Raw genomic sequence first — 20,832 nt, forward strand, 5'->3', positions numbered from 1 at the left:
AACGCCATTGTGAACAGTTCTGTCCCACTTTAACCACCTGTCAATATTTTAGTTAAGTTGAAGTGTATCTTTTTTTTCATGCTCTTGGTTTGTGCGCATAATGTGAAATAATGAGGTGTATGTCCTATGGAATGAGAAATATGCATTAATAGTAGTGCTCATTGTGACTGTCCAGTCACCTTCGCCTTTACTGAAGCCTCTATCCACATTATTTCATCTTTCATATCATATCATTTTTTGTAAACCTTTTCTTTTCATTACCCCCTAAGAGCATAAAAGAAATTTCAGGAAAACTAAACTTTATTTTTCCCCCACTTTGGAGCCAAAATGGCAACTAGAAGAACAGTAAAGATACATTGTAAAGTCACACAGATTCAGCTGCTCAGATATCGTAACCTTGATATAAAACACTTGGTTATGGTGTTATTGCTACATGCGATACCTCTGCAGTTGAGAAGAACATGCTGATAGGTGGGACTGAGCACAGCATCATGGTAGGAGCATGTTGATTTGAAAAGGGAGCAGGTTAGGCATTCTTTATGAAACGGATCCACACTGGAGACCCTGTTTAAAGAGAACAACATATAGCTGAGTGAGAACAAAACAAGTCTAGTATAGATGATTTATATTTTCTGAGTTGTAATCAGTCTATTTAGCTGCAGACAAAAGATAAAATGAGGAAAAGTAAGACATGGTAATTTGAAATGGACTTTCATTCAACTGTTTTAATGTATGACATCAAATTCTTACACACAAAGAGAAATGACATATTTTCATCATGTTTCTTACACTGATATTATTCACTAGCTTATAAATCATTATCTCACTGCTCTGTCCTGTTCTACAATAGTTTATGGACCCCCAGAGTGCAGAATAAAATCTATTCATCACAAAGCTAGATTAGTGCTACTGCCATGCTTTCATAACAGTGAATCAACTAGAATTTTGGAGATTTGTGTGCCAAAATATAAAAGAAAATTTGCATCATTTTTGGTTTGATGCGGAGGATGAAAAAGCTACACTTTCCTATCTGTGCATTCACCAAACACTTTATAAGGATCACTATTCTGATGCTGCCTGGACTGTTGACACCGATCATGTTTGGTTCATGGATTCATGCTGTTTGATACTGACACACCATCTGCGGTCCAGCAGAAATCATCAGACCAGGTTACAGTTTTCACTCTAAAGCTGTCCACTTGAGCTTCACATTTCTGTTCGTAGCTGACAAGAGTGAAAGATAACATGATCTTTTGCTGTTGTAGGCCTTTAACCTCAACTTTGGATGTGTTGTTCAGTTTGAACTGCTTTTTTGCTCATCACAGTAGTAACAGGTAATAATATGACATCCAAAGGCTTCTGTAGCCTAGTAGCTTTTCTGTCAGTTCCAACGAGTCTGGCCATTCTCCTTCAACCTCTTATAGATGCAACATTCCTATTTTGGATCTTCTGCTCCCTGTATATTTGTGCCAGCAGGCTCACTAAACTCCTTTAGGCCTAACTGTTGTGGTAGAAATCCCAGGAAATCTTTTTTTTTTCTTCAGAAATACACAAAATAGCCTAGTTGACACCAACAATAATACTGCACTCAAAGTACCTAAGATCCATTCTGACTTTAATTTGAAGTATAACCAAAACTCATCACCTGTACTGTATCTACAGACCTGTCTCCATTGCATTGCTGATACTTATTGGATGACCGGATATTTGCAGGTGCTTTGGTGTTGTCTAGCGCTATCACCTCAGCATGTGGACTTTTATTTCTTTAATCCATATGCAAGCCACAGTGAAAAATGCCAGTTTTGGTTTTGCATAGGTAACATGGCATCCAAAAGATTTCCACTAGATTTAACCTGCCTGGTGTCCGATGCAATAGTTTTTGGTTAATTGTACAAAGGCCGATCCAACAAGACTGTGCTTCAGTTTTGTTTTTTCTTTTAATGAAAGAAAGAATGGCTTCACGTTTGCTGAAAGTTATCATGAAGTCTTATCACAGAGTTCAAAAACCAGTGGGTGATGTCATTGCCTGTGTCTTAACTAATCTGCTTAGAATTTTGTAAACTAAGTTTTAGTAAGAAACCAATTAAAGGTATTTCCACAACATCATATAGTTGCTTCATGTGTGATTGTGTCTTCATGCGAAAACTGAGTAATTGCTGAGGTACCTGTACAAGTGATGTTGAGTAGCTCCTGTCTCTGTACTCAGGTAATAACTGAAAGACATAAACTTAATCAGCTGCAAAGAATTATCATAGTGTAAATCTTACAGTGTCAGTAACTTATGCTTACACAGAGTTTGTGCCCTCGTCATAGGCCAGAATTTGAGAGACTTCCCAGCTTCCTGAGGTCAGGTGCCGCATGTTTACTTCTTGACTGTCAGACTGAGAAAAGTAAGAAAGAACACAACAAAACAGAGAAACTATGTTAGCATGACTTCTATTGCACTCTGTGTACCTAAAGGTGTTAACGTTACTACCTAACCCTTTTATTCAATCTCAGACTTTGCTTATTATCTCTGCAGGAAGATGCATTAATCTGGCACACAGTAGCCATTGCTTCCAGTGGAACTACCATAAAACACTGTGCTTAATTTTTTCAAGTAAATGTATTCTTTAGTATCTGGTGTTTCAGGAAATGCAGTTAGGATGTAATTTAAAATGATGAGACTTCAAAATGGAATCATATGAACTGCATGAATAATTGTAAGCCCTTTCCTGTGGGCATGACAGATAAGGGAACAAAAATAAACAAGCACACCAACATAAAGCTTTTAACTGGAAACTGAAAACACCTGAGTAAATGTATTCATTTCATTAAAAGTTTTACTTGGTTGGAGATCATAGTGATATGGTTGAATGTCCCGCTGCCACCGTGCTTCAAGGGCATGGTGATGAATAATGTTGTGCAGTCCTTGGAAAACACTGGCTCCTCCCTCTAGGAAAAAAAATAAACAAAAAATGTATGATATCATTACGAAGAAAATAACTGGAGCATCATTTCACTTTCATTAGTTTAATTTCAAATAGAATGACAGCATTAGAAGGTTTCCTTCTAATGCTGTCATTTTTTGTCGTCTTACAAAAAATGATTATAAGAGAATCGGTCATTATAGCCACCTTATCATTTTTGCATCCCAATTGATCTGCCATATTTCCATTCACTTTGTTTATTTATTTATATAGCACCAATTCACAACAACAGTTACCTGAAGGAGCTTTATATTGTAAGGTAAACACCCTTCAGTAATACAGAGAAAAGTCCAAGAATCAGATAAAGCCCTATGGACAAGTGTTCTGGCAACAGTGGGAAGGAAAAACTCCCTTTCACAGGAAGAAACCTTCAGCAGAACCAGGCCTGGAGAGGAGCAGCCATCTGCAGTCACTAGTTTGGAGGTCCTAAGTAAGATCAGTGCAGTGCAATAAGATCAGGTATTTATTACTTTCTTTTACTGTTTATTCAAATGAGCAATGTCTCACTGTTAAAAGGTTAACTTTTGTTGTGACAAAAGAGGGGAACAGAAAATCTAGTTTCTGTACAAGTGGAATGTCTCCACTCCTACAGTGATGTCAGCAAGGTCAGCTAGCAAGATAACAGCCCAACCTTTACATTGTGGAAGTATTTGATAGGGTGACAAGTAATGATTATACTTATCTGTCAGCAGCTACAGAGCATGCTAAAGAGCTCTACTTCATATTTTAAAGAACCACCTAGAAGCTAAGAAAAACTAGTTCACAGCTACAGGTCAGAAAGAGCAACTGTTAGTTTTCTGCTGAGGCTCTCAATCTAAGGGAAATGAATGAGGTTATCACTCGTTACTGGGTGGAGAAAATGCCTCTAATCTTTGCAAGCTAAATACAAAGCATTGTTAGCTGATATATGTATAGATATATAATATATAATCAGCTATATATAGAATTAAAATATATGTGTCCCATAACATTAAATTAAAAGTAAGTAGTATCTTAAAAGCATTTCTTACAAAAAAATAAATGAAGAAAAAAACTATTTAGGATGTCACTGACTAAAGTCCTCACCTGACGATCCAGCCACTTGTCCGATGTCATCACATGTTTCTGAATTGAAAAGATAAATAAGGTTATAAAACCTGTATATATTTACTATGTTTTTGAAGATTAAGGAATTATCGATGATAATTAGGTTTCTAACCTTTGTACAGATGTCTTGTGTTACATCACACAGTGAAAGAATAGACATGTTTTGAGCTCGATTCACCCAGCGTACGCTCAGTCTCTCTTTTGTCACCCACTTCACCATGGTAATGTAAAACTCACTAGGGAAGACAAGCAAATGGTGTCTAAAACAAGCCCGAATCATCAAAATTTTAGTGTTACGTCCCATAAACGGGTTAAGTCATACCTTTTCTCAAAACTGTCAGGAGGTTTCAGTTCAGTTGTGAGAGCGCTGCCATCCAGAGTGACGACATAGAGTCTGACAGACGGATTGATTTGGCACATCTAAAGTGAACACACCATAACTTTATCATTATATTCAGGATCCTAATCAAATCTGATGTAAAAACCCACAATACACTGCACACAACGAAGGGATCGGAGTCAACACTGAGTAATTGTTTGCTATTTTTATGTGCTTTCATTTATGCCAATAGGACTTCACAAGGGAATACAATGAGAATATTAAAAAGGTAGACAACAAACTGTGCTGCGTACTGTGCAGCCCCTTGGGCATGTCAGTTGTTTCCCTTCACTTAAGCATCCTTCAAAAATGGAGCTCATTAGTCTATATGACAAAGGAAATCTCAAAAATACAAAGCAACACATCACAAAGATGACAGTAATTTGTCGTAATTCATGTCTTCTCCAATCCTTCACTTTCTTTTCTTGTGAAGATACATTTTTTGGGGGGGAAAACTCCATCCTGTTCTGTTGATCACATTTGCCACATAAAGGTAAGACATGATAGAGCAGTAATTTGATGAAATAAGCACATCTGAAAACTAGCAAGAGTAATGTTTTTTATATACTTTCTACTACTGTAACCCAGTAACTTACTACTTTGTAGTTTATGTAACCAGTGATAATCAAAATATTGAGAGATGATTACCAACTGTCTTTTATCTTAAGGTCCCTTCAGCCAGAACCCCAAACCCTCAACAACAACTTTAATGTTTTTAGCTGAGGTGGCCTTGTTATAATTTTGTGTTTAGCAATTCTAAGTCATAGTTAACCATTTTAACCATCCATCCGTCCGTGCATCCATACATTTTTTAAGCACTTATCCTGTCAGGGGCTGGGTCTGTGACCCAACGTTTTGAGTTTATTTTGTATTTTTGATTTTCTTATGTTACCTGCATGAATGCAAACTTGTGTTGTTATTTAGTTAGGGTTTAGTTGAGTGGTATTGTAGTCTATGTTTCATCTATGTCTTAGCCTTCATGAGTCTTTTCCTGTTTGTCATGTGTGAGCTCCTTGTCTATGCAGGTTCCCCTTGTGTTTCCCTCTCCCTCTTGTCTCCCTTATCCGTTGCCCATGTCCTTCTCCCTGTGTTCCTTTCTGTTCCCCGAGTCTGTCATGTAATTCATGTCTGTGTGTTCCACGTCCTATTGTCAAGTTTGGTTGTCATGTCTGTGTCTCTCTATGTTTCCTGTTTTCATTTGAAAAGGTCTAGTGTTTCCATGTTCAGTGTGTCTCCCCAGCTGTTTCTGCTTCCTTCATTACCCTTCTGTGTATTTAAGTCCTCTATCTCCCTCTGTTCTTTGTTGGGTTGTCTGTTGTCTCCACGTCAAGTCATGTCACAGAGTTTTATTTCTACTGCTCAGTTTCATGTTTCCCATGTACGTGTTCAGTTTGATTCAGTTCCGTCTTTCCCTTTTCTGCTTTTGGATTCGCCGTACAAACACCCCGGCTATTCCGGCCATAAAATATCAAGTTGGAAGGTGGGTGTAGCTTAGCCCTTCCTCTCATAGGGTAAGAGGTAGTATACTGTCTGTACTGGTTGCCAATTTCTCACAGTAGTGAACTGTATCCTATCATATTTGTTACATTAATTTCACTTGTTAATCTGTTTGCAGCTGTTAACGACCAATATACATTTCTTTAGATACCTACTTTATTTGTTCCTTTAGCAGTGAAACCATTAGCAAACCATGCTTTTAGCAAAATTTGCATATGCAACTGTACCAATGCTGGTTTACCTTTAAACATACAACGTCTACCTCTAAACTGTTTAAGCACTCACAAAAATCCCCTCTGTCAAACTGCAATTTTATATCCCATTTAGGAGATTCGCTTTAATACTCTGAGCACCACAACTGCTCAGCTGTGTTCAGAAAAAGTGTGGCTTCAGTTAAAATCTGCCTGATCACAACTTTAACCATGCACATTAAAAACTTATACTTTGGATTTGTTCAAATATGATGCTAAGGAGTTCTGACTAATGATTCATTAAGTCAGGAGTGGGACTGTGCTATCTACTATCAATGTAATTATCAAATTTAAGCATGCTAACATGATAAAATGAGATGATGAATATTAAAAACAACACATAAATGCAAACATTTTTATGGTGAGATGCTTAGCTTTCAGCTCAAATGACCTGTTTGTACAGAAACTTACACTCCCAAAATCCAACCGACCACATAGGCTGGTTAATGGCTCATTTTTCTCTTAAATTATTTGCCTATAAAAACAAACCATAGCAATATCATCGATTGTGGACTGAGTTATGATACAATTCTTGAGACGACCGTAATACTGCATTTCCAATGTGCATCTCTGGCCTTGTTGTTCACACATTGAGGCTGGTCAGGAAAATCTAGCATAGGCCAGGGTGCAGTGTGGAACAGTTTGTCACTATTAATAATGTGTCCATAAAAGACTCCCACTGGGGTGTGCTTTTTACCATGTATTCACTCACAGAGGAGACACCCACACAAATTTAACCCATAGTGACTGGCCCAGAGGTATAACTGTCAGACTGCCGAGCAGCATCACTGCTCCCAAAGACAAAATGAATGAGAAAGCAATTAAATCTCTGCTTCATTTAGTCCCATAATATCTCAACTCTGACCTCTCTCAAGGGTGTAAGCAACAAAATGTCAATGTAGGTTTTTTTTTATTCACTGGATGGGCAATTCTAAGATCAGGAGCAGTGCTTCATTAACAACACATCTTCCTTCCATTCCTCCCCATCTGTGGTCAGGTCTAAACCAACAAATGAGGTTGCCCTCCACCTTATGACCCTCATTCTGACAGTTTTCCTCAACCAATCTCCCATCTAAAAGGCATTTGATACGCTAAACATCCACATCAAGAGATGGGAGGTGTGTTAACTTGCCTTGCTGAAGCGTATCATGCTTGTTTCCCTCCCAGTGCCACAGATTCCTGCAGCCATCCCTCTTCAAAGGGAGCAAGGCAGCGCTAGCATGAATTAAACAACAAAAGGATTCGCTAACCTTTATGGATCAGCTTAAGGAGAGAGCCAGTAGTTGTATTACTGATCGCACCGGTTTGATACAATATAGCTGCAATAAAAAAGAACACTATCCTCTTTTCAGGTTATAGTGGATTCAGCTGGTTATACAGTACCAACTACTCTAAATGCAGGTTATTCTGGGTGGAACAGCACATCTGAGCCTAGCATCAGAGCAGTGATGTCAAGTTTTTACTACCTTTAATTTTATAATTAAACACAGTTTAAGCTTGACTTTTATGAGTCCCACCTTTGGATAAGGATACTCTTTCCCTCTAGGGTAAAGGGAGCCTGTGAAACGGGGGAGGAACATTGTAGGGACCAGGGAGTCGTTGATGGTGAGGTAAGCCAATCTGGAGCCGTCTGGTGACCACCAGTGGGCCACCTGAGTGTGCAGTACCATCTCTGCAAAGACAAACCAAAACAATCTGAAAGCCCAAGTCAAAAGAAATGGAAGTTTAATGAGTTATTTTTTTAAATGCAATGTACACAATACTCAGATTTTTACATCAACTTTTTAAAATTAAATGAAAAGTGGTGAGACTTTAAACAAAGTACAGTTTTACTGCATAAAAATAAAAAATATTATTTGCATTTATTTGGATGCATTTACAATAAAACAAACTCAAATAATAAAACGCACAGATAATAGTCCTATCAGGTTGGTTTGAACTTAAACTGTAACTGTATCCAAGATCTGCTACAATAAAACACTCATTCTGGTCCTGATCTTTGGGCAGTTGAAGTCTGTATATGAAAAGAAGCTTATTTTTGTAAAAGATTATGTCATGATCCACCAGTGGCTGTCCTGGGGTGTGTTGCCTGACTCCAGTGGTCACCTGATCTTCACAGACATGCACACGCATGTGTGGCTTATCACGGCTGATAAACACCAACCATACTTAAGGAGCCTGGTTGGAGTGGTGTGCCTCACTGGAGCATTGCACTTACTAGTGTTAGTGTACCCTGGCTTAGTCTCTTGTTGATCTCCCTGTGTTCCTGAGTGTTTCTCTGATATCTGTCTCAATCTCCCTTGTATAGACCTGAACCTGTCTTCCCTGGACCCTTCCCAGTTGAGCATTCACTCTCCAGAGTGAGCGTAGTGTTGGAGTGGACGGTGTGGAATCTGGATTTGGATTGTACATAGTGGAGTGTGAGCGTGTGTTCCCCTTTTCCCACCTCTGGACCTAGCCTTGGAATCCCTGGAGCCCTCTTCTCCCCATCTCACTGTACATATGTACATATCACCGGTGTTGTAAATAAACCCACTTGTTTGATTGCACAGTTCAGAGTCCTGCCTTTTGAGTCCAGTGCCAGCATACATGACAGATTGAAGAAGACTTAGGTTAGGGACTTCTAAAATCAGTTTGCTTCTGTTGTTACCTCTTGTCGATCTCATCAGCAGTGATCTGAAGAACCTTTTGCCCATATAGAGGTTTCTTTCCACAGCTGCATACATGTTGCCTTCTTAATAAGTGGTTACTGTACATTATTGCACATTACTAAGGCTGAGTGGGACTACCACATCCATTTCTCCTATAATTTCTCCATGATGACCAATGAGTTTGAAATTCAGCGTCTTTTTTCTGTTTTTGTTCTCTACCAGGTAAATATCTGTCTGAAGGTAATATCTGTCTGTTCAGCACTTAAAAATAAACGTTTTAACAGACATTTTATGTAAAACATCAGCAAGGAGCTACACAATGAAACTCTGAAAAGTCTAACACTACAAAGCTTAAAAGTGGCAGAAGGTTTGGACAGAAGTTCTCTGAAGGTTCTTTGAGTGAGTTGAACTAGTTATCACCAAACCTGCAGGCCAGTGTCTGTATTTAGTGGTGACTTGAACAAAACTGCATTGCTGATTGCAGGGGGATGATGAATACACAACAACATCAACAACAGGAAAATGTCTGACAATGTTTGTGGAACGTTTCATTCAGATTGGCCTGCTTGTTGATGAGGAGATATGGTACATACTTCTTATAATAGGATGTTAATATATGTTTAGGATTTAACATTAAGATAATAATAGAAAAAGAAAAGATAGTAGTACATTAAGTATAGTATAGTAGATTAAGATAGGATGGTACAAATCAAACAAAAACAATGTAGTCCATAAAAAAATGATCTTAGTGTTTGTACTTTCATTACAAAGATTTCTTGAAGAGGCATGCAGAATCTTACAGAATAGTAGCTGTGAACTAAAAAGCAGAAACTTTTCTGTGGCAGTTTGCGACCCTGCAGCCTCATACGTACCCTCATAGAGCCAGTCTGAGATGCCATTGAAGACAACCCCCTCCTCCCCAGATGACGTGAGCCTCCACGAGCTGCTCTGAACATCCATTTGATAGTAGATGTTGTTTTCAAATATGTACACCTGTGGAATAGAGGAAATAAAAAAGTTAATGTATTAAGTAAACAAAAGAGAGAAGATACCGTAATGTATGAAAACAAGAGAAAGATAATACCAGCTTGTATTTATGTCCCCAAGCTTGATTTATTTCATGTATTTTAAGATGCATTGCTTTTTAGACATGTACTAGTTTTAAAATTATGGCCCAATTTCTTTTTGGGCCAAGGTGATGGAACACCTCCACTGAACAAATAGGTAAAGGATCACTGCGACTGGTCCATTGATAAAAACACACTCAGAGAGTGGCTCATCTAACACAGATAAATATGGGAGAGCTCATAAGTAATGAAAACTACTTTGTCATTAGCACCATGACACACTGCTGCAGGGCTTCCTGGTGAACAGTTTCCACTGGGGGCAGGTATAAATACTGAGGAAACGAGATAAATATGCTATCGAATGCTTAATTACCTTCCTTGTCTTCACTGGAGAAAATAATGGACTGATTATTCGGTGCATGATGCATGGCACGTTGGAGGCATTACTCACACAGAGAGCTCCAGTCGCCCAACAAGATGTCTTTCAGCAACAGCTTGATTAGTGAAACTGCCTTCTCCTCACAATAATTGTTTGGTTTAAGGGTAGTTTATGAGGTGCCGTAAGGGACATTATTACTGAAACGCTCTCACACACACTACTGAAATTTTAGCTCTCACACACACTACTGAAACGCTCTCACACACACTACTGAAACGCTCTCACACACACTACTGAAACGCTCTCACACACACTACTGAAATTTTAGCTCTCACACACACTACTGAAACGCTCTCACACACACTACTGAAACGCTCTCACACACACTACTGAAATTTTAGCTCTCACACACACTACTGAAACGCTCTCACACACACTACTGAAACGCTCTCACACACACTACTGAAACGCTCTCACACACTACTGAAATTTTAGCTCTCACACACACAACTGAAACGCTCTCACACACACTACTGAAATTTTAGCTCTCACACACACTACTGAAACGCTCTCACACACACTACTGAAAAACCAAGTCATTTCAGTTGAACAGGAAGGCATTTCAGTTGAACAGGAAGGCATTTCAGTTAAACAGGAAGGTGTTTCAGTTAAACAGGAAGGCATTTCAGTTGAACAGGAAGGCATTTCAGTTAAACAGGAAGGCATTTCAGTTGAACGGGAAGGCATTTCAGTTAAACAGGAAGGCATTTCAGTTGAACAGGAAGGCATTTCAGTTAAACAGGAAGGCATTTCAGTTGAACAGGAAGGCATTTCAGTTAAACAGGAAGGCATTTCAGTTGAACAGGAAGGCATTTCAGTTAAACAGGAAGTTAATTCTTGACAAGGAAACTGAAGGAAAAAGTGTTAGATTTCAAACAAACCACTACACAGATGTCTACTCAGCAACCTGTTAGTTAGGGGTGGGTTTTTATAATCGATTTATTGATTAAAATCGATTCTGGCTTGGATAACGTGAAATCGATTCATTAAAATCCTGAATCGATTTTTTAATATAAATTTATTTTACCCGAAATGCCAGAATCTCTGGTGAAACCTCACAAAATTTCAACAACCACCAAACAGCTAAGACAGTAAATGAGAGCAGGTACACGGCTTCTGCACAAAGACGTAAACACACAGCGCGGACCCGCGGATCAGAATCAGTGAGATGTCGCCTTTCTCACCCGACAGCACGGACACGGTCGGGGCTGAAAGCCGACAGCTCGCTGACTCTGATCTGTCGGCAGGTCCGCGCTTTGTTTTCACGCCGTTTTTGCGCCGATTCTAAAGCTGTTAGTTTGATCTCTCTCCAAACAATATTGACTGAACCAGCAGCAAAAGAAGATCCAAACTGCGCTTCACATAAACATCGTCATGAATTCCCTCACTGTTTTGCTTCCACCACGATAAAATCGCACGTCATGCACAGCCCTCTCTCTCTCTTTCTCTCTCTCTGTACTTCAAGAACAGTTTCCCATCTAAAAATCTGTTTTCTGTATTATTCGCTTGCTTGTTATGCACAAGTCTACTGTTGTTTACAGCGCAGTCGGCCGCTGTTTTTTTTTTTTTCATTTTACATACTTCCGAAAAGAAAACCTAATTTCTGCCGTTCAATACTGAATAAATTTAAACTTTTTTAAATTATGCAAAATGCAAAACGTTAGCCGTGTCTCTAATAAAACCGCTGTAACGTCAGAGGTAACGTTCATATGTTGATTAATGGTTTTCTTTCGTTTTTGATGTACTGCAGAATATTTTTTATAAAATCCCAGGCCAGGAAAACCACCTTCATGTTTTTATGTGTTTTATCTTCAGCTACTTTGACACAAAGGCATCTGCTGTGATGCTCACACCTTTGATAAAGTCTTGCGTGTGTCAGCTTCCTTTTTTTTAAATACAAAAATATGTAAATGTACTGATCTGAATTATAATATTTCTGACTGTCAAAATTCCCCATAATCAAATCGAATTGAATTGAATCGAATCGTGGAACAAATCGATTCTGGACCTTAGTGAGACAGCTGCATTACTTAACAATATATTAGCCTCAGCATAAGTCAAAATTTAGAATAGCGGGAGACGTGCATTATCCTGGTTATTTTTTTGGCATATGTGCTTTTTGTCTTTTTTTTAGCAAAGAAAAATATCTTAAAATCATCAATAAAACCAGGGAGAGAAGGCTTAGCGTTCCTCCATTTAGCACAATGGATATGATATTTACTCAAAAGTATGATGATGTTAATAATGTCTGAGACATCCAATGCTAGATGATCCATATAAAAAAAATTATGATGTAATTCAAACAGTGGCACATCATTAATATTTAGGGAAATCCAATTTTTTAAGTTGCACCAAATACATTGTCTGATAGGGCATAGGGAAAAAAAAGATGTTCTAGGGTTTCATTTTCATCAGTACAAAAAGAACACTGATCCACCTCAAAGCCAAATCTCTTTTTTTAGAAATTCTGCCACAGTATTAGTTTTGTTTAAAGTGTGTTTCTTTAACTTTAGGTAGAATAGGCTATTTCATAAATTTTTAGTATGCTTTATCCAGTGTATATGAAATAACTAAATTAGAACCATGCCATGTAACCATTCTGTTGTAACTATGAAATATTTTGTCTTTGAAGAAACTACTAACAAATTTCTTATTGCATTTTTATCAAACAGCTGACATTGCCCTAGCAATAAATTTGGGAGCACTGATGAGAAATTATTGTATATCATAAAAATTTTAATCAAATGAAGCAGAGGCAGTGGGACCAGTTCACAAAATTTGTTATATTCTCTTTGAGAACAGTTTAGACAATATTTTTCTGAAAAGTCTGTGTAACTTAGAATGACACCGTTATCATCCAACAAATCTGTTATGAATATAATATTTTTGTTCAAACCAGTCACTCTTGAAAATTGATTTTTGATTAAGTGTTATTACCCTATTATTCCATAAGGTTGAATTATGGGGAGAAGTTGTGGGTAAATCTCATTTTCCCAAAAATGCAACGTCTGTTTTATAAAGTTTGATATCTTTATGGGGATTTTATTTGCCGCAAAATCACATTTCGAATAAATTCTAATCCTGTATACTATTTTATTAAACAAGAATCATGGGATGTGGAGCTAAGTAGAGTCTGGCTGTGACAGACAAGATTTTAACCATTTAATTCTAAGGGTGCCAACCATAAATTCCAATTCTGGAGTTTTGATACCACCTTTATTGTATCCCTTCACAAGCTGAGATCTTTCTATGTAATGGGTTTTATTCCTCCACAAAAATTCGAACACATTTCTATTTATGGTTTTCATGGTATTTATCGTTTTTTTATTTTTATATTGTTTACGTGGCGCAAAAAAGGTTGGGGACTGCTGTACTAGCAGGTTGCTGAGTAGAAATCCTTGTAGTGTTTTGAAATATACCACTTTTTCCATCAGTTTCCTTGTCAGGAAACAACTTCCTGTTCAGCAGAAATGCCTCTGGTTTCAGTGGTGTGTGTGAGAGCGTTTCAGTAGTGTGTGTGAGAGCGTTTCAGTTGTGTGTGTGAGAGCGTTTCAGTAGTGTGCGTGAGAGCTAAAATTTCAGTAGTGTGTGTGAGAGCGTTTCAGTAGTGTGTGTGAGAGCGTTTCAGTAGTGTGTGTGAGAGCGTTTCAGTAGTGTGTGTGAGAGCTAAAATTTCAGTAGTGTGTGTGAGAGCGTTTCAGTAGTGTGTGTGAGAGCGTTTCAGTAGTGCGTGTGAGAGCTAAAATTTCAGTAGTGTGTGTGAGAGCGTTTCAGTTGTGTGTGTGAGAGCGTTTCAGTTGTGTGTGTGAGAGCTAAAATTTCAGTAGTGTGTGTGAGAGCGTTTCAGTAGTGTGTGTGAGAGCGTTTCAGTAGTGTGTGTGAGAGCTAAAATTTCAGTAGTGTGTGTGAGAGCGTTTCAGTAGTGTGTGTGAGAGCTAAAATTTCAGTAGTGTGTGTGAGAGCGTTTCAGTAGTGTGTGTGAGAGCGTTTCAGTAGTGTGTGTGAGAGCGTTTCAGTAGTGTGTGTGAGAGCGTTTCAGTAGTGTGTGTGAGAGCATTTCAGTTGTGTGTGTGAGAGCTAAAATTTCAGTAGTGTGTGTGAGAGCGTTTCAGTAGTGTGTGTGAGAGCGTTTCAGTAGTGTGTGTGAGAGCTAAAATTTCAGTTGTGTGTGTGAGAGCGTTTCAGTAGTGTGTGTGAGAGCGTTTCAGTAGTGTGTGTGAGAGCGTTTCAGTAGTGTGTGTGAGAGCGTTTCAGTAGTGTGTGTGAGAGCTAAAATTTCAGTAGTGTGTGTGAGAGCGTTTCAGTAGTGTGTGTGAGAGCGTTTCAGTAGTGTGTGTGAGAGCTAAAATTTCAGTAGTGTGTGTGAGAGCGTTTCAGTAGTGTGTGTGAGAGCGTTTCAGTAGTGTGTGTGAGAGCTAAAATTTCAGTAGTGTGTGTGAGAGCGTTTCAGTAGTGTGTGTGAGAGCGTTTCAGTAGTGTGTGTGAGAGCTAAAATTTCAGTAGTGTGTGTGAGAGCTAAAATTTCAGTAGTGTGTGTGAGAGCGTTTCAGTAATAATGTCCCTTACGGCACCTCATAGTAGTTTGTCTGTTCTCTCAAGTCACAAACAATCTTTATTCAGGATTTTGTTTTGTTTTTTCTCCCTGCTGAGCAAAGAAAAATTTCAAACCTTTGTGCATGCATAAAGGCCTGGGCTCCATCTCATTCTGTTCACAGATCTTTGAGTTCTTTTGCTGATCACTTTCTCCACTGATTGCATCATCGTGTGATGTATAAAATATCAAAAACTAGTTTATATTCTGGTCCTGATGGTTTAGGATTTGAATGCTTAGTTAATAGATTCGAGTTTGGGTTTCTGTATTCCAGTATTTGAAGCATTGGCTGTTATTTTTTGAGGGTTAATTCTTGTGTTGATTATATTTTGGATCTTTGTCCTAATCTTATGTCTTAACCCTGTAAAACATGATTCATGAAATAATAAGAAGATTTACATCACTCTTGCCTGTCCAGTGTTCTTCTATATTTTATTTTGTGTGAGTTTCCTTCTCTTTGTGACCACTTCCTGCTTTGCTTTGATAGTTTGCTGCTGTCTCTCGTGTTTGACTTTTACTTTTTCCCTGCTATTGTCTTGATTATCTTCAACCATGCCTGCTTTCCTTCCAGATTCTCACTCGGTCCTCCTCAGTGTGTGCGTATGTGTGTGTATAATGCTATCCTTCCCTTTAGTCCAGGTCTTTATTTCTGTCCATCTGTGAAGCATCTGTGTCCTTCCCATGGTGCTCGATACTTTGCATTATTTAGTGTGTGGGTTTGGATTTCTAGTTTTTTTTTTCTTTTTCTTTTGTTTTCTTTTTTTTTGTTTTTTTGCATTCTGAACTGAATAGCTTTTATTGCATCTTTGAATCCACAAATATTAACAGTTTGACCCTCTGAGATCTATGTCATCATTAGTAATAATCATAACTATATACATTTGAAGAAGGCAAAATTGACTTGTTGGGAAAAATGTTAAAAAATGTTAGTTAGCTTTTGATATAAATAAATAAATACAAAAATAAACACCAAAATACTAAATATTTTGATTGCACTGGGGCTAGACTTCACAGAGAAAAATGAGAAAAACAAGCCAATTACAGTGTTTTTTTTTCCTATAATGACTTATCGAAACTTTGACTTCATAATGATCTAAAAGCAACAATTCTAAATGGAGATGCAAAAAAAATCTTTTTCATTTCTGATTGAAAATGAATGACATTATGTTTGCTTTTGCTTTTTTAGCTTGACAATTGATTTGTGTCTCAATTATTTCTAAATGCCTGAAGCCTAAAGCAATGTTAAGAAATTCATGATGGGATGGGATATAGCTCATTTGCAGTCTGGGTGGTCACTGGAAAAGCTTAAACTTGTATATCAAATTACATTTTATATAGTTTATGATTTCTGACTCTTCAAGGATGATTTATTTATGCATTGTTTTTCATATCCAGAGGCAGGATTTTATTGTGAATATTTTGCATGCATTTGTTTAACTGTAATATTTATGAGATGAAAAGAATTATGGGCTGGAATGATCTGTGCTGCAATGGCTGAGGAAGAGATGCATACCAAATAAATGCAGTGTGATAAGTTACATTTAACGGGTTGCAATCAGTGGTTAAATAGATGTTGAATAATGGATTGGTTTTGAATGTGTCCAGTTTGAAGCCTTTGCTTTGCTTTGCTTATCTTTCCTTGTCCATACTTTTATCTTGCTGTCATTCTGATACAAATTCATCTTGGTTTCATTTCTCCAAGGATTGTTTTCTCTTTCTGAACTCTGCAGGCTCTTTCAGATGTTCTCTGGCACATTCTAATCTTGCCTTATTGTTTCTGAGTTTATCCGGTGTTTTGGAGCCTTTTGTATTTCCATTCATAAAAGTATCTCTGGACTGTAGACAGAAAACGATGCACAAGAATGCTCTTCACTCAGTTAGATGTTGTGAAGGGGTCCTTGTTGTGTCCATTTCTTGTTTTAAAGAATGAACCAGATTCTTGATTTTATCTCTGTGACAGATTTGTTTAAAGTTTCTTTGTCCCAGTGATTGCATCTCTAACTTGCCTTGACATTCCTGTGGACCTCATATTGAGAGCTTCAGTGAATAACAAAACTGCTCATCAATCAGTTATTCAGTCTTTTTTGAGCCTCTGAAAGTGTGGGGCTGTGTATAAAACCCTTTAACAACAGTTTTACATCAACATTACATTTTAAATTTTTGGTGGACTTCAGGAAGAGCAGCTTTGCTTTAGCTAATGTGACAACCTATAAACCAAGCATCCAGGAAAGCCTATGGAAACCAAGGGAATAAATCCTGAGGTAAACTAACCACTGAATCAATAAAAGCTTAAGAATATAATTCAAGCATGGTTGTTTTAAGATTTAGTGACCTTTATAAAGCTCTACAGTCACTTACCAGTTGTTGACCCCGAACACCCCATGAAGCAAACTGGAGCACTGAGTCAGACACCTCTGGAGGATTGAGCTCCCGCACCTCCCTGATGTAATGGTAATGATAAAAGTATCACAAAATCAGTCTAGCAATCACTGACACACTGTCATTGAAATCTCAGTGAGGTGAACATTAGCTCTGCACTATCAGTTTAACTTTTAACCTATATTATATAAGATTATATTCATCTGTTAAAGCTAGCATGCTGACATTTTTGTCCTAAGATGTGTGACACTGGTGCTCTTAAAGGATGGTCAACTGAAAAAGAAATCATCCCATTATATTATTTAGGATTTATTTCTATGTTTCCTTACCTTGTGTATAGATTGTAGAGGAGGTATGATGCCAGGAAAGAGTGCTGGTAGACCTAAAAATAAAACACACAAACAAAAAAATTTTTCAGCAAATGTCAGCAAATTCACATTCTGAGACTAATGTAGAAAACACACCACAAAATATTTTTGACATTTTTCATGGTATTTTAGTCGTCTTTATTCTCTTGGAGACTGCTAATAACAGTGTGATATGCTGTTTATGTGCAAATAAGACACACATGCAACCATTTCAATTTGGTGAGGAAACTATAGTCTCCAATGGGATATGGCAGCTGAACTGTTGATTGCAGGGTAGTGCTTTAGTTCTTTTAATTGGTAATTCTGCTTTCATTCACAAAAGAGAACACAAGTTAATGAAACATTTTGGCTTTCTATTGAAGCAAGAGAGAAGTCTGAATGTACTAGAATTTTTTTCACATAAAATGCTGCTAATTTTGTTTTCCAAGGGTTGACAACTAGTTATTGTTTATATAAAGGATATAGCTGCAGTTTAAAAAAATTATTTACTTTTCATCAGTGTGCTTCTGCTTCATCTGTAGACCTGTGATACTTGTGCAGCCTCAAATTCTCTGTATTTAATTGGACAGTGACAGGAATAACACAGGATGGTTTCCAGTTTTAGATAAATTACAGTGAAATGGTAACAATGCTTTACTCTTCTGTCATAGAACCTATGATGAGAGTACTTTATCACACAATGCAGCTGACACTCTGGGGCAACAGCTGTGATTGGATTGCATTAGTGGCACTTAAGCCTGACAATTGCCATTTAAAAAAATATGAAAACAACAAATTGGTCTCTGGAATAGATTTGTATTGAAGTAATCTGATACGTCTAGTAAATAAAAACTTAAAATCTGACAAAAACTAAGAGAGGATGGAAAACTGAGGAAATATTTGAAAGCAGTGAGAGTAAACCGAAACAAGAAGGTTACAAACTGAATAACTGAAGAATGAACTTTGATTGACTGATTGATTGATAATACTTTATTCATCCCGAGGGAAATGAATGATTTGATTTGATGTTTCTTTGATGATTTTGGGGACCGAAGACTTGCACTTATAGTACTTCTATACATTTTACAGTTTATAAATAAGTAGACATATTCCACACATGATTTATCCACAAGGATAAAGATTAGGTTATAGTGGATGTATTGGTCAAATACAGGACATTCCCTCAGCATAATCATCAGAATCATCAACTAATAATAAACAACACAAAAAGCTGTAAATATTATATTATATTATATTATATTATATTATATTATATTATATTATATTATATTATATTATATTATATTATATTATATTATAGTGATATCTTTTCCTGTCTAGTTTGCACTTTAGTTTTGGGTGCCTGTTATAGCCAACTTTGTATTTTGTATTTTGAGTGTTTATTTAGCTTCAGCTTCTATTTTTCTCTCTCATATTTAGTTTTCTCACAGTCTCCGTGTTTAGTGTAAATCTTCTTGTATGCATGTTTAGCTTTATGTCTTTTAGGTTTTTCTGGTTTTACTTTGATCAAGACTTTATCTAGTGTGGTTTCTTTCCTGTATCCAGTACTCCAAGCGCCCATTGTCATTGTGTTTGTTATATAATCTTGAGTGTTTGGTGGCATGTTCTTGTAAATTGCTTTTCCTGGTATCTTTTATGTCTCTGACTGTGTCTTTTGACTGTGTCTTTTGACTGTGTAATTATTGCTGGGGATTTTAACATTCATGTGGACAACCCTCAGGACAAAGGGACTAAAGACCTGAGTAACACTCTGGGCAACTTTGGGCTGACTCAGCATGTAACAGAGGCCACACATAATAGAGGACACACTCTTGACCTACTGATCTCCAAAGGCCTGAGCATTTCAAAGGTTACTGTGTCTGATGTGGGCCTGTCTGATCATTACTGTGTTTTCTTTGAAAGTAAAATCTCAGCCCACACAAATATATCAACAACAGTGATCACAAAACGGTGTATAACTGAACACAGTAGTGCAATTTTTAACCAGGTCTTCCCATTAACACCTGACCTGCCCAGAGGGTCAGTCAATGAGCTCGTCAATAGTTTCAATGCTAACATGTTAAATGTAATGGACACTATTGCTCCCATTAAGGTGAAGGTTATCTCTGGAAGGAAAAAGTCTCCATGGAGAAACTGGTGAAAAATGAAAAAAGAGATTGTAGGAAAGCTGAGCGCAGATGGAGAAAAACAAACCTCCAGGTTCATTATGACATTTATAAAGAGAAACTTCACAATTATAATTTACAACTGAGGAATGCAAGGAGGTCCTACTTCTCTGACATCATCACTAAAAACAGCCATAATGCTCGGGTCTTATTTTCTACAGTTGACAGGCTAACAAACCCTCCTGTGTCAGTGGCAGCTGAACTTCATTCGACCATGGCCTGCAATGACTTTGCCAAATTCTTCACTGAAAAAATCCAAAAAATTAGACAAGCAATTGGTACATCAACAGCAGATCCAGGATATGTACTGTGTCCACCAAAAAACTGTTTAAACACCATGAAACAGTTTCAACCTATTAACAGCAAAGACCTGGAGGACATCTTAGGTCAACTGAACTCCTCCTCCTGCTGTTTAGATGTCCTGCCAACAAGTTTTTTCAAAAAGGTCTCAAAGACTTTAGAGTCAGACCTGTTACAGATCGTCAACTTTTCTTTATTATCAGGTGTGTTTCCAGAATCACTAAAAACTGCTGTAATCAAACCTATACTGAAAAAGGACAATCTTGACAAGACACAAATGAACAACTACAGGCCGATCTCAAATGTCCCGTTTTTAAGTAAGATCATTGAAAAAGCAGTTTCTCAACAGCTCAGTTACTTCTTAAAACAGAATAATTGCTACAATGCCTTCCAGTCAGGTTTTAGACAGAACCACAGCACTGAAACCGCTCTGACCAAAGTGTTTAATGACATATGTCTGAATACAGACAGTGGAAAAATACTTTGTATCAATAGGTAACTTCACATCTGAGCAGACAAGTATCACATGTGGAGTTCCCCAAGGTTCCATCTTGGGACCCCTTCTGTTTAACATCTACATGCTCCCACTGGCACAGATTATAAACAACAACAAAATAAACTATCACAGCTATGCAGATGACACACAAATATATATCACAATGTCACCAGGAGACCGAGGCCCTGTACAGG

At 37.6% G+C, this 20,832-nt stretch overlaps 1 protein-coding gene across 3 annotated transcripts in view; it reads right to left on the reverse strand.

The window, feature by feature from the left end:
- The window catches only part of LOC101465887 (inactive dipeptidyl peptidase 10), a 168,493-nt gene that overhangs the window by 21,886 nt on the left and 125,775 nt on the right, over positions 1-20,832 (reverse strand). For all 3 annotated transcript variants that reach the window (XM_023152362.3, XM_004563080.4, XM_076875215.1), the window contains exons 6-16: positions 17,639-17,691; positions 17,289-17,370; positions 9,706-9,826; positions 7,700-7,854; positions 4,378-4,475; positions 4,168-4,291; positions 4,035-4,073; positions 2,827-2,934; positions 2,290-2,381; positions 2,166-2,213; positions 443-564 (exon numbers count right to left, since the gene is read on the reverse strand). In XM_023152362.3, coding sequence (XP_023008130.2) covers positions 443-564; positions 2,166-2,213; positions 2,290-2,381; positions 2,827-2,934; positions 4,035-4,073; positions 4,168-4,291; positions 4,378-4,475; positions 7,700-7,854; positions 9,706-9,826; positions 17,289-17,370; positions 17,639-17,691 — 1,042 coding nt within the window. The remainder of the gene's footprint in view (positions 1-442; positions 565-2,165; positions 2,214-2,289; positions 2,382-2,826; positions 2,935-4,034; positions 4,074-4,167; positions 4,292-4,377; positions 4,476-7,699; positions 7,855-9,705; positions 9,827-17,288; positions 17,371-17,638; positions 17,692-20,832) is intronic.

Source organism: Maylandia zebra, linkage group LG16 (assembly GCF_041146795.1).
Source record: "Maylandia zebra isolate NMK-2024a linkage group LG16, Mzebra_GT3a, whole genome shotgun sequence".
In the NCBI taxonomy this organism is placed as follows: domain Eukaryota; kingdom Metazoa; phylum Chordata; class Actinopteri; order Cichliformes; family Cichlidae; genus Maylandia; species Maylandia zebra.